This window comes from Sorex araneus, chromosome X, assembly GCF_027595985.1.
Source record: "Sorex araneus isolate mSorAra2 chromosome X, mSorAra2.pri, whole genome shotgun sequence".
NCBI classification, from domain to species: domain Eukaryota; kingdom Metazoa; phylum Chordata; class Mammalia; order Eulipotyphla; family Soricidae; genus Sorex; species Sorex araneus.
In genome coordinates, this window is record NC_073313.1 from 82,299,871 (window position 1) to 82,314,479 (window position 14,609).

The 14,609-nt window shown below is 41.3% G+C and overlaps 1 protein-coding gene across 1 annotated transcript in view; it reads left to right on the forward strand.

The window, feature by feature from the left end:
* The window catches only part of GPC4 (glypican 4), a 145,751-nt gene that overhangs the window by 105,106 nt on the left and 26,036 nt on the right, over nucleotides 1-14,609 (forward strand). Inside the window, exon 3 of the mRNA XM_004606377.2 lies at nucleotides 9,993-10,384. Within this exon, the coding sequence (XP_004606434.1) occupies nucleotides 9,993-10,384 (392 nt within the window). The remainder of the gene's footprint in view (nucleotides 1-9,992; nucleotides 10,385-14,609) is intronic.

The following is a 14,609-nucleotide window of genomic DNA, read 5'->3' on the forward strand; positions in this document are numbered from 1 at the left end:
AGCATTTAATTTGGTCTTTCTGCTGGTTGGTATGGATCTCAAAGAAAGCAAGATTCTGCATATTGACTGCTGTGCAAGGATTTTCATTGCAGCATTACATCTAATAATAAAAAATTAGACATCAGGCCCAGAGTCCCATACTGATTGTATTATTATCTGTCCATATGCTGTCACAGTAACACAGTTGATAAAAAACGATGTTTTGGAGGATTTTAACCACATAGGAAATGCTGACCATAGAGTGTTAATGAGAACAGGGTATAGCTAAAGTAAGATCTCAACCATGTGACAATATAGATTTCCATAGGAAAGAGACAGGGAGAAAATTCAATACTGTATTGTTGGCTTGCTTTTAGGAGTGAGATTATGGATCCTTTCTATTTTCTCCATACCTTTGCATTTTTCAAATTGCTATAATTTGGAAGGAATGTTTTTTAAGGGATACATAGGATTTGTGTGAAGAAATGTAGAACAATTTTGAAAATAATATTTGTTTTTTTCCTGGAAGTATCACAATGCTTACTGTTGACATGTTGGAAAAAGAAAAATTGAAGGCTTCGGAAAAGAAGAAAGAAAAGCAAGTCTTTTTTTTTTACTTATTTACTTATTTTCGGTATTAGGACCACACCTGATGGTGCTCGACCTTAATCCTGGCTGTACTCAGGGATCACTCGTGGTGGGGTTTGGGGGACTCTACATGGTACCATGGATTGAACCCAGGTGGGCTGCATGCAAGGCAAGCAGCTTACCTGCTATACTATCACTTTGTCCCAGAAAGTTGTTTTTTGTTTGGGGACCACATCCAGCAGTGCTCAGGGCACCATGCTGTGCACACTCCATCCATTTGAGCCATTTCCCTGACCCCACCTAAAAGATTATTTTGAAAGGTATGAAAAAATTCTGTGGGGGGCTGGAGCGATAGCACAGCAGGTAGGGTGTTTGCCTTGCACGCGGCAACCCCGGTTCTAATCCCAGCATCCCATATGGTCCCCTGAGCACCGCCAGGGGTAATTCCTGAGTGAAGAGCCAGGAGTAACCCCTGTGCATCGCTTGATATGACCCAAAAACAAACAAAATAAAACCAAAAAAAAATTCTGTGTTTCTTTTTTTCTGATTCTAAAATGTCATTGAAAATTTGAGGTTGGGGAAAGAACTCCCGAGAAATAGACTGAGAACAAAAAAAAAAATCCCTGGGACTCTTAACACCCCCATTTGTATTCACTGCATCAACATTTTTGTTGTTGTTTGCTTGTTTGTACAGGACATAGTCTTTATTTTTATTTCTTTCTTTATTCTTTATCGAATTACTGTGAGATACAACTGCAAAGCTTTCTGGAACGCAAACATGAAGGCACGTAGTCTTGAGACTACAAATTGGAATCCAAGTAGATTTTGCTTCTCAGGACCATGGTTTTCCTCTTGCTGTTTTGCTCATGAGCAAATAGACTGTATCAGGCCAAGGAAATACTTCCCATGGCTACTCAGACTCCTAGTATACCTAACCATGCCCCAGGCATTTATAGTGCAAAGAACTGTGGGTATGCTAAAACAAATTAACCGGCATGTCCTATGAGTCATCCCTTTAGTGGAAAGAGAATGGTACTTATTGGAAGATTGGTCTGGTGTCCCAGGCTCTCCTGAGCTAAAGAAAGAATGAACGATACTCACCGAGAGATATTAATTCAGGAGCAACTTTGTTTTTCAAAATGCATTAACTAATACAATTAAGCTCAGGTTGCGCCTATGTGGGCAGAACACCATAGCCTCCTTTGATATGTTAACAGCCCCTCCTAATAAGTCTACTGCTGGCAACTGATTTGTCAACCAAGGAGTGGTCTGCTGATGTCCTATCAATTGATGTACATTAGTCAGGTATTTGTCCTTTTAGTTGGCTCTGTCCTAGTAGACCCTCTTGAGTGAAATGACATTATGATAGAAGATAGTGCCTGTTAAACATCTATACAGCCTTGACCCCCAGAAGCCACCTAGATGAGGTGATAGAATCAAAAGTATCCATGAGGTTGCAGTCAGGAAAGTGCTTGCCCGAATTGCTGCTTTTCTTGTAAATCCATGTGCTTCTGTTAGCAGTACTTTATTAAACACTTGTTCTTGAGGGAAAGAATGGATGAGTATAACTGTATATAGACATAGTTGGAAAAGTGTGATAGGTAGCATTTCGGAGGATAGGTAGCATTTGGCATTTACTGCTCTCTGGAAATCTGTTTTTGTGGTTGCTTAGTGTTTGTATGCTCCTTCCAGAGCTGTGAAACACAGCCTTTACAGTAAGGAGGAAATTCAGGCTTCCATGTTAAAAAAAAGGAAACCTCGTACTACTGTCATTATAAAAGGAGATCATTTATAGCACAGGGCAAATGGATTGAACTAAAAGGGCTCTCAGTGTCATAAAGGTCATGGGTTAATTCTCGAATGCATTCTTGGTCATTAATCAATAGCCCCTCCATTGTTTATAAAGGAGTAACTAATGGTATTTAATAACAGAACTAGGAGCCCTTTGACCTGTTCAAGAATTTTGAATGTCTATTTGATGGGATGCAAACAAGTGATTGAAGATTGCGAGTCCATCAGATTGCAGGAATACATAATGTTTTACTTTTTTAAAGACATTATATTTACATAGAACTCTTTTACATGGAAAAGTTTTGCCTTTTCATTCTATTTTCTCCATGTTAATTTGGTACTATTGACGTGGAAAAAATGATCTTATTTTAGAGCCGGAAAGTTAGAACCCCCTACCTCAGTCCTTGTATACCGAAATGACTTTTGACAAAGAAGGTAGTATCAGAATTGGATACTTTAAGAGGATGGGGATGACTTGAAGGTTATTTTTCTTAATTTTCCTTTTCCTCATTTAGGATCACTTATCTCTGTGTGTGAGAAATGATGCGTGTGATATCATGGACAGTCTCTTACCTGGTGTGATTCGCAGATGATAGTCACTCCTACACTCTGATGTGCCTGAGATATTTGATAGTGTTAAGAAGCCAAAATGATAGGGTCCTGAGTGATAGTATAGCAGGCAGGGACTTGCCTTGCTTGTAGCTGACCGGGATTCAATCCCCAGCACCAGGTATGGTTCCCCAAGCCCATCCAGGTGTGATCCTTGAGCACAGAGCCAGAAGTAAGCTATGAACACCACTGGGTGCATCCCCAAATAAAGCAAAATCAATGAAAAGAACCTAAAGTGATAAAACATTTCTTTTGGCCAAGTTGCTCCCAGTTTTATAAGGCCTTGAGTCTTGTTAATTCATCTCCATCAGATTTGGATGAATTTATGGATAATGTTTAACTCTGTTGGGAAAGAGAAAAGGCAGCTTGATGGAACCAGAGATATGGACAGGCGGTTAAAGCACTTGCCTTACATGTGTCCAACCCCAGTTCAATCCTTGGCACCACATACTGGTCCCTTGAGCAACGTCGGGAATGATCTCTGAGCATAGAGCCAGGAGTAAGTCTTGAAAACTGCCAGGTGCGGTCCCTAAACAACCCCCCACTATAATTAAATCAGCCATGGAAAGATTTTTTAAAAGATTTTTTCAATGGTGATAGATATGGAGAAATTTCTTTTTCTTTTCAAATTTAATAATGGACATGTTTTTTTTTAAATTTTATTTATTTTTAATTAGAGAATCACTGTGAGGGTACAGTTACAGATTTATACACTTTTGTGCTTATACTTCCCTCATACAAAGTTCGGGAACCCATCCCTTCACCAGTGCCCATTCTCCACCACCCGTAAACCCAGCGTCCCTCCCACCCTCCCCAATCCCATCTCCCCCCCACCCCACCCTGCCACTGTGGCAAGGCATTCCCTTCTGTTCTCTCTCTCTAATTAGCTGTTGTGGTTTGCAATAAAGGTGTTCAGTGGCCGCTGTGCTCAGTCTCTAGCCCTCATTCAGCCCGCAACTCCCTTCCCCCACATGGCCTTCGACTACAATGTAGTTGGTGATCGCTTCTCTGAGTTGACCTTTCCCCGGAACGTGAGGCCAGCCTCGAAGCCATGGAGTCAACCTCCTGGTACTTATTTCTACAGTTCTTGGGTGATAGTCTCCCACTCTGTTATTCTATATACCATAGATGAGTGCAATCTTTCTATGTCTGTCTCTCTCTTCCTGACTCATTTCACTCAGCATGAAACTTTTCATGCCCATCCACTTAACTACAAAATTCTTGACCTCCTTTTTTCTAACAGCTGCATAGTATTCCAATAATGGACATGTTTTAATTTATCTCGGTGTTTACAATGTGAACATACTGTAATTCTGCTGCAGCGTTTACTTCCAGGTATATTCTTCATTGGGTCTCAACTCCCTTTTATACAACATACTCTTGTTCCGGAAGGCAGTGAGCTTCTCATTGTTCCTTCTGCCCAGATAGCATCCAAAGACAAAGCCCGCGGGGATGAGTATGTGCACTACACCTATTTCACCATACCAATTTGTGAAGCATTTCCTGTATGCCAGGCATTATCTATATCGGATAAATTCTCATAGCCCCATTTTATGGATGAGGAAGCTGAGAAATTCACACTCTTTGCTGTTGGTTCAAGGTCACGAAGTTCATAAGTGAGGGGTCCCAGGCATTTCCCTCTGGATTAGGCTGCTTTCCATTCCTAGTTGGTTAGACTGCTCAAGCCAATCTGTCCATTATGTGAGCCCTAGGAGTAAGCAATTGCTTGATTATTAGGACATAATTACTTAAACCTCCAAACTGCAAACAGAAGGAGAGGGAGACCCATGATCACATAGATACTTTACTTCAAATGCTTGTAAACTGGACTTCAAATGCTTGTAAAATGGACTGGAGCGATAGCACAGCGGGATGTGCTGACCCGGGTTCGACATCTCCTTCCCTCTTGGAGAGTCTGGCAAGCTACTGAGAGTATCCTGCCCACATGGCAGAGCCTGGCAAGCTCCCTGTGGTGTATTCGATATGCCAAAAACAATAACAACAAGTCTCACAATGGAGACGTTACTTGTGCCCACTCAAGCAAATTGATGAGCAACCGGATGACAGTGACAGTGACAGCTTGTAAACTATGTCCTTTCTATTGGACTTTATCAGACAGCAGTTTCTGCCCTTCAGACAGACTCCCTGGGCAGTATTTTCCATGAACACAAGCAATTGCTGCAAGGGAGATCTGATTTCCAATTAACTCAGTTTCTGTTCGTTTGTGAAACTCTGATTTACACTGCTGTTGGCCGGTTCTCTCTTAACCACCAAGCATCTTCAAAATTGACTTCAGGCAGAATGATGATAAAGGAATGAAGGCTAGGTGTCTCGGATCTGCTTATCTTTTCCACAGAAGTTCAGATCTGACCCTGATCCTGAGTTTTGAATTTTGGGAATAAAAAATGGAGATGGGCATAGCCAGGATGAATGATAGTCCTATTGCCTGAGAACTAGAGGTCTGATTTGTGTTCTGAGATAAACCGAGCGGGGAGGGTAAAGAATTACATACAGACCCAGACTTCTCTGCTAGTTTGAAGAGAACAGATGGAAAACTTCTTTTCTTTCTTACAGCAAATGATTATGCTTGATAATGCACCAAATTGGTATGGCTTTTAGAATTTTAAGTGATGTTAGCAATTCTTGCAATGTCTCTGCTGAGGTAAAACATGTACATGGTATAATCCTATTGATTAAGGCCAGTAAGACTTAAGTCCAAGGATGAATGGATTTGGGTCTTTTGAATCCTTTCACTTCTGTTCTGTTAACTCCCATAGGCGAAACAGATGAAAAAATTTAACTTGTTATATTAAGTGAAGGATGAAAGAGTCTATCAGTGCTTTGAAGATCCCTGTTCCACACATAAAGCTATGTGTGGGGAGCTGCAGTAGAATAAAGCTGAACTTTTGAGGACATTTGCCTTCTAAAATTGTTTATCAAAGTCTGTTGGGAGCAGAAAGGTTAGTCTGATGGGGTCAGGAAGATTCATGGTTAAGCTGGGTGCTCAGATTTGAATGCTGTAATAGCCACTCAAGTACATACTTGTTAAATTGCAGGTCATTTGGCGAGCATAAGCTCATATTACAACTTGTTCTATCAGTTAATAGAATTTTCCTATGTCGTCCATTTAAAGATCTTTATATTTGCACTGATAGGGCCAAATTAATGCATCTTCAAAACTATGAAGGAAATAAAATAAATTGGATTATTTGAATAAATTAGACTTTCATATATGCCTAGCATCAAGCCAATCTTCCATAGTATAAACTAACATCTTATACAAATATTCAAACTGCCATTATCTGACTCATGGGAACCACAGTGAGGGCCATGGTGGTGGTGGCAGGGGGCATGTGCATTTGAAATTTGTCTCCTCCTCTTCAGATGGTTTCTTTCATTTTCTGAAGTAGCAACATTAAATGAAGCTACGCCAACCCAGGGGCTCTTGACCTCAATGAGGAACTCAAAGAATGCTTTATTTTTACTCTAAAATGTTCAGTGTCTTCAGTGTTTATTTGACCTGGAGCACTTCTGAAGCCTAACAGATGAACTCTGACATTTTATAGATGCTCAAGTTAACACTGAGCTTGATGTGCCACTCCTCCCCCACCCTTAAAAACACCCCAACTATAGATGCCATTCACTGGAAATGTGAGTGAATGTCTTAGTCAATGAATTATGAAAGCATAAGTCAAGTAATTCTCAGCAGCCTGTTTCCACCCTAAATTGTGTGTGCCAGCTTTATGAATAGCGTAAGAGTCCATTATAAGGACATCTTGTCTATGAAATATTTAGATTGTGAAATATGAAGATTAACAAAAGACTTGCCTATTGATCACAATGATCAGACTTCATATTTCCTATCAGTAAGGGCATTGTGTACCTTGGACATGTAATACCACAATCAGTGTTTTTTCTTTTATGCCCCCCGAGGAACTTTTTATACCTCTTGACAAGAATGCTAGGAATCCAGTCTGGGAGGTAGACCAGGTGACTATCCCTTCTCATCAAGAAACCCTTCAATTTTAAATTTTAGAAAAGAGCTGCCTGTGTCTTGACACTTAGTTGAGAGGCACTTCCATAAAAGAAAACTTGTCCCTGAAGCATTATAAATCATACTTGGAGTACAGCAAAAATTTAAAAAATCAGATAGGATGGGGCTGGAGAGATAATACAGCAGTTAAAGTGCTTGGCTTGCAGGCGGCTGACCTGGGTTCAATATCCATCACCCCATATGGTCCCCTGAGCCCACCAGGAGTCAGCCCCTGAGCACAGTCAGGTGTGGCTCAAAACAACAAACAAAAATTCATTGAAAGATATTTTCCCCTAATTAAAACATGAAAACATGCTGAATGTCTCATATTCAACACAGAAACCAGACCTGGCAAGGGATTGCTAGTGAGAGAGAAAATGAGAGAGATGATTCATTGGGAAGGGGAGTGTTTCCTCAGTTTTGGGTACTTCAGAGTCACAGATGGCTGGGCCCTACCTTCAAGGTTTCTGATTCAGTATGTTTCTGATGGGACCTAAAACTGCATTTTCTACACCTACCCCTGTTGTCCTACTATCCTGGAACCACATTTGAGAACCACTGAGAGTTTGGGGCAAGGATCCAAGGCCTTCTCAGATAGCTGTTTAAATAATACTTCTCACTTGGTTCCCGTTATGTCTTGTGTACTCTTTAGCTTTATTCCAGGGTGAGAACTTTGGCCCAACTGCCAGGCAGACTGCCCACTTGAAATGGGGATAAAAGGTTGGCCCATTTATTTCCTCTTTTATTTCCTCTTTTAATGGACTTCCTCTCCTTCTCCTCCCTCCCCCTCCCCTCGAGAAAGTCACTCAAGTGTTGGTAGAAAGAAAAACTGAAGAAACGGGAAAGTTAGATACACTCTGCCTGACCTCAAGAATAACTAGCTTTCCTCAAAATAAATATGTACACACAGTTCGAAAAGCTGGAATTCAAAGGACCAGGGATATTAGTCCCAAGTCTCAAGAAGTGATACCAGGGGCTGGAGCAATAGCACAGTGGGTAGGGCATTTGCCTTGCATGCGGTCGACCCTGGTTCGATTCCCAGCATCCCATATGGTCCCCTGAGCACGGCCAGGAGTAATTCCTGAGTGCAGAGCCAGGAGTAACCCTGTTCATCGACAGGTGTGACCCAAAAAGCAAAAAAAAAAAAAGAAGTGATACCATAATACATTAGGGGCTCTCATGGATATCAGAAAAATCACATACTGTTCCTCCAAAAGGCTTCAGTGTATTAAGTCCTGGTTTTAAACTATTTGGGTCCAATGAGAGGTGAATAGACAGAGAAGCTGTGGTCTATAGAAACATTTATGCACAGGAGTACTATGCAGACATGAAAATGGTTGAAATCATGCAATTAGTCTGCAACTGGGATGGAATTTCAGAGCATCATGTTAACATAAATCAGAGGAAGAAGGGCAAATACCAGATGATCTCACTCATCTATGGAATAGAGAGAGAGAAAACAAAGAAATAGTATTTAATGATGACAAATCTTTGGTCTTGGATTACAAAACTGATTACCAAACAGTGAGGGAAGAGAATGAGAGGAATGAAGAGGTGAATTAGAGGTGATGTAGAGGCAGTGGTGGAGGATCTTGGACATTTTGGTGGTGGTGGAATGCAGTAAAGTCATACATAAGTACCATAAATTTTAACACTAGTATAACCACCTTGGCTTGACTATAATTTGAAGAAGAAACTATTTGGAATGTGTTGCCAGCTTCTGATTTGCCCACCCAGCACGAGAAGAGAATGGTTCAGAGTACCATTGCGTGTTGATAAGCTTACTGAAGTTCTGACTTTGAAGGAGGTTTCATATTTTCTTTTCTGCTGCATGTTCACTTAGAGGCAGTTTCTTTTTTGATGTGGTTCTTATATTTTGCTCTGGTATTTATTATATTTCCTGCTTATAAACTTGATATCATGAGGTGTTTATTTTTATTCCAGACAAGAGATTCTTTAGGAATGATTAATGCTACAGATATACTCTTAGCTCATCACTGAACTTCCTGAACAGAGCTTCAGAGAAACTAATTTTCCATTTGTACTTAAGAGATTTATATCTTTAACACTTAGGCAGTTAGGGATGTGGTAGCCAAATAGTAAATCTGAAAGAATCAAGGGTTATTTTTAAAAATTTTCCATACTGTCTTAAAAAGATGCTGGCTTTGAATTCTTTATGCATATTTTCTCTCTCAAGCCCCTTCTTTTCTTCTACCCACTTCACCCAGTCCCACATACTGGAAAGAACCTCATGATATTATTGTGTGTGTGAATCATTGAGAAACCTGAGGTCAACATAGATACCACTATTTGGACTAATGTTACAGGAAAACCTGAGAACTTTCTTTCAGAAAATGCATGTGCTTCCTTTTGGAGGTGTTTCATTATGTTTCTTGGCCTTGGGGCATTTCCCAGGCACTTTCCTTGCATTTTACGCAGATGTGAGGAGGAGAAAATGGGGGGAAATGTGTCCAAGGAAAACAACACCTTTTGGAACACCTGTCTTGGTTTCAGGTTACAGTTGAGAGGCATTATTAACTTTGGTTTAGATTCTTGCAGTAAAAGTTTCTGGGAAGCCTGATGTTGTAGACTTCATATACCCATTTAATCTAGTTCTTTATTTAACGTGTGTATGAGCGCGCGCGCGCGCGCGCGCGCGCGAGAGAGAGAGAGAGAGAGAGAGAGAGAGAGAGAGAGAGAGAGAGAGAGAGAGAGAGAGAGAGAGAGAGAGAGAGAGAGAGAGAGAAAGAGAGAAAGAGTTAAAATCTTGCTACTAATTCCTTACAGACATAGATGTAAATGAAATGACCTATGGTTGACTCAGGTATACCTTCATTTACAAACGATCAGAGATGCCAGCTTGCCCAGAAACAATCTGCCCTGTATACAGCATGTTTTCCCACTAAATTTCATGATTTTTTTTCCATTTTAAAATCTATCTGAAAAGCACCACTATTTAATTATGAAAACCCGTTTTGTTTGGTTTTTTTAGAATTCTTCAAAGAGCTCCTTGAAAATGCAGAGAAATCCCTGAATGACATGTTTGTGAAGACATATGGCCGCTTATACATGCAAAACTCGGAGCTATTTAAAGATCTCTTCGATGAGTTGAAGCGCTACTATGTGGCAGGAAATGTAAACCTGGAAGAAATGCTAAATGACTTCTGGGCTCGCCTTCTGGAGCGGATGTTCCGCCTAGTGAACTCCCAGTACCATTTTACAGATGAGTATCTGGAATGCGTGAGCAAGTACACCGAACAGCTGAAGCCCTTTGGAGATGTCCCGCGCAAGCTGAAGTTACAGGTCACCCGCGCCTTTGTCGCAGCTCGCACTTTTGCTCAAGGCTTGGCAGTTGCGAGAGATGTAGTGAGCAAAGTCTCCGTGGTAAGTACTCACTGCGTTCCACTTTGATTTTATTTTGCTTATTTCTTTTACTGGTGCCAGAGATGGAACACTGGACCTCACACACGTGAGGCATGCACTCTGCTACCAGTCACATTGATGGTCCCGCTTTGTGATCTTTTAAGTGGAAATGGGATGTGGGATCCAGAGAGTACATGGCTTAAGGTGCTTGATTCACATGTAGCTGATCCTGGTTCCAGTTCCTGATACCACATATGGTCCCCCAAGTACCGTCAGGTTATTCCTGAGCACAGAGTCAGGCATAGCCCTTGAAGACTGCTGGGTAAACACTCAAAGTCCCCCATTTCCCCTAAAGTGGGGAGATATAGAAAAATCAGAATTCCATTGGCTTCAGAACTGATAGCACAGTGGATAGGATGTTTGCCTTGACACTGGCATCGCACATGGTACCCCCAGCACTGCCAGGACTGATTCCTGAATGCAGAGCCAGGAGTAGCCCCTGTGCATCAATTTGCATGGCCCAAAAACCAAAAAATAAATCAACTCAGCAATCAACTCAATGGCTTCATAATAATCTCTTCTCTGTTCCACACTTTGTCTTTTTGTTTTTGCTTTTTTGGGTCACACCCGGTGATGCGCAGAGGTTACTCCTGGCAGTGCTTGGGGGACCATATGGGATACTGGGAATTAAACCAGGGTCTGCTGCTTGCAAGGCAAATGCTTTACCCACTGTGCTATCGCTCCAGCCCCAATATCAATGGTTTATAAAGTATGTTCTTTGGAAACAGCACAAACTGGGGGTGTCTGAAGTTGTCACCATCTTCTGTGGGAAGGAAACTTTTCTGCTCAATGAGACTCTAGACAATTGAGCCGTTCAACCTTTTTTTTTGCCTCCAAGAAGCTTTTCTTTATTTCATTGTTGCACATTAGACTTTGCAGCAAGATACCAAGAGGGAAGAGGAAAGGTCCTGTGTCTTACACACATAGTCAATGAAATTTGAATGTTTTGAAGGTCTTTCTTCTACTACTACTATCATGTATTGAGCCAACAATCACTTTGTAAGACTTAACTTAGGTTCACAGAGAAAGAAGAATTTGATCCCATTGCTAAGACTTCTGGGTGTATATAGTTTTTAGATAGATTATTTTGAGGCCCACAGGAGTGGCCAAACTGGATGGCCAGGGGGCCGGATAGATAAAGTACTCTCAGAGGTAAAGTACTTGCCTTGCAAGTGGCTTATGTAGCTTCAACCCTGGGCACCCCATAGGGTCCTTTGTTCACACCAGGCGTGATCCCTGAGCACAGAGCCAGGAGTAAGCCCTGAGTAGCACCAGGTGTGGCCTATAAATGGAAAAGAACATCAAAACGAAACTGGATGATTGTAGACACATCAATCTTAACATGAATTAGAAAGATCCCTGGAACTGCATATGGTCCCCCAATCACCACCAGGAATGATCAATGAGCCAGGAGTATGCCCGGAACTGTCAGATGTGACCCCCCAAATAAAAACCCTGAAAAGCAACCTAACCGCTTATCAGATAGTATATTTAGAGTTAGGGTGGCTATATAATTCATTGTGCAATTTGAGATGGTTATTGTCAAAAGACTATCTACCACACCTGGGGAATATATACCACTAATGTTTTCTCTTTGTTTTTATTTGTGGGACCACACTCAGCTGTTATCAGGGCTTACTCCTGGCTCTGTGCTTGGCGGGTCATGTGCAACACTAAGGATCAAACTAGAGTCAGTTTTGTGCAAGTGTCTAAACCCCTGTAGTACCTCTCTGAACCCTTTATTTTATTTTATTATTTGTGGGGCACACCTGGCAGTATTTAGGGGTATATGCACGCTGGTCCCTGGGAGAGTTTCTTCCGGGCATGCATGGGGACCATGCAGTGCTGAGGATTGAACCCAGGACTCTTAAATGCTCTCCAGCCCTTGAGCAATCTTCTTGGTTCCTACTAATTTTTAACAAGGAACTAGAACTTCCCTGGAAAACCACAGTGCTGGTATTTTCATCAGTCTGTGAATATATTTATATACATATATGTATGTATGTATATGTATATATACATATACACATCATCATAGCACTGTAGCACTGTTTTCACATTGTTCATTGATTTGCTTGAGCAGGCACCAGTAACGTCTCCATTGTGAGACTTGTTGTTACGGTTTTTGGCATATCGAATAAGCCACAGGTAGCTTGCCAGGCTCTGCCATGCGGGCAGGATACTCTCGGTAGCTTGCCGGGCTCTCCGAGAAGGACAGAGAAATCAAACAAGGGTCGGCCACGTGCAAGGCAAATGCCCTGCCTGCTGTGCTGTCGCTCTAGTCCCACACATCATAAAAGGGAAAAATATATATGCCTCTCGGAGAGCCCGGCAAGCTACCAAGAATATCCCGCCCACACAAAAGAGCCTGGAAAGCTCCCCAGTGGTGTATTCGATATGCCGAATACAGTAACAATAACAGGTCTAATTCTCCTGACCCTGAAAAGAGCCTCCAATCGTTGGGAAAAATGCTAAAATCTCAGGGCTAGGACAAATGGAGACGTAACTGGCACTCACTCGAGTAAGTCGATGAACAACAGGATGACAGTGATATGTATATATGGATGATTGTGGGGCCAGAGAGATAGGGTATCAGATGGTACTTGCCTTGTACATGGCTGACCTGGATTTGTCCCCCACACCACATACGGTTCTCCTGAATCTCGACAGGAGTGACCCCTGAGCACAGAGCGAATACTAAGCTTGACCACAGGTGGTGTTGCCCCAAATACTAAAGCAGAAGAAAATTTGTTTTAGACAAACCACTTCTTACAGGGTATTTTGTTCAAATTGACTCAGAATTTGTTGATTGGTCACTTTATTTATTTCACTTTTGTACTCCATATCTCTGGGCATAAGTTGTCCGGGAACAATATTTTCCAGCATGTTTTTGTTTACTCCTTCTCCTGGTATTTTCATTGTAAATTGCAAAAATTTGTTGGGACATGTGAGAGAGGGATGGGAGTTAGTAGGGGAGAGCTGATGGTTATAATTAAAGGAATAATCTGGTTCCTGAACTTCTGCCAACCTCAACAACCATTAATAATGTTGGAGATGCTCATTCAGAGTCACTTAACAATGCACAGTTAATCCAGATCAAAGTTATTTACATTGTAGTTCACCTAACACATTTTTCCTCCTTCTGCAAGACCTCACGTTTATCCTTAGCTGAACAGTCTGGAAAGTTCTGCCCTGTGCTTTCTCTCTCTCTCTCTCTCTCTCTCTCTCTCTCTCTCTCTCTCTCTCTCTCTCTCTCTCTCTCTCTGTGTGTGTGTATGGGCAGGTCTCTAGGAAAGTCCTAAGTAGAAAACCCTTTGCAAGTGTTTGAAAAGTGCTCTCTCTCACTCTCTTTCTCTCTCTCTTCTCTCTCTCTCTTTCATTCATAGATTCTTAAGTTTCTCCTTTTTGGAGTAGATTCTTCTTGAAGTTCTTTGATATACAGTACTGTTAATGATTATTTCTCATGCACATAACTCCAACCTACACCCAGTGTGCCTACCTCCCTCCCCCAAGGACTCTAATGCCTCTCCCTTTCAGGCCCTACCCACCAACTCAGTTGTGTAGATCAGTTCTTCCATTGTGTTGCTTTTGGCCCTTTGTTGCTACCTTGTTGTGTATCTTGTTTTTGGTTTTGGTTTTTGAGCACACTCACCTGTGCTCTAGGATTACTATTGTTCTGTGCTTAGGGACCACTCCTGGTGGGCTCATGAGATCATATGGGGTGTCAGACGCATGCAAAACAAACAATCAACCAACTGTACTCTCTCTGATCCCCTAGTTGTGTGTTTTTAAGTCCCATATACGAGAGATCAGCCCCTTGTAGAAAGAAAGATGGAGTCCTAGCTAAAAAACAGGAAAAGATTTCTATAACCCAGAAATACCACTTCTTGGCATCTATCCCCTAAACACAGAAACATTCATTCGAAAGGATATATGCACATCTATGTTCATTATTGTGAATAATAATAGCTAATAATAATAATAATAATAATAATAATAGTACAATAGCCAAGATATGAAAACAACTGAAATGCCCAACTTTGGATATATGGATCAAGAAGTTGTGTATAATACACAGTGGAATAGTATGAAGGTCTAAGAAAGAAGAAAATCATGCAGTTTGCAACAATATGAATGGGACTAGAGGATATCATGATGAGTGAAGTTAGAAAGAAAGGAATAGACA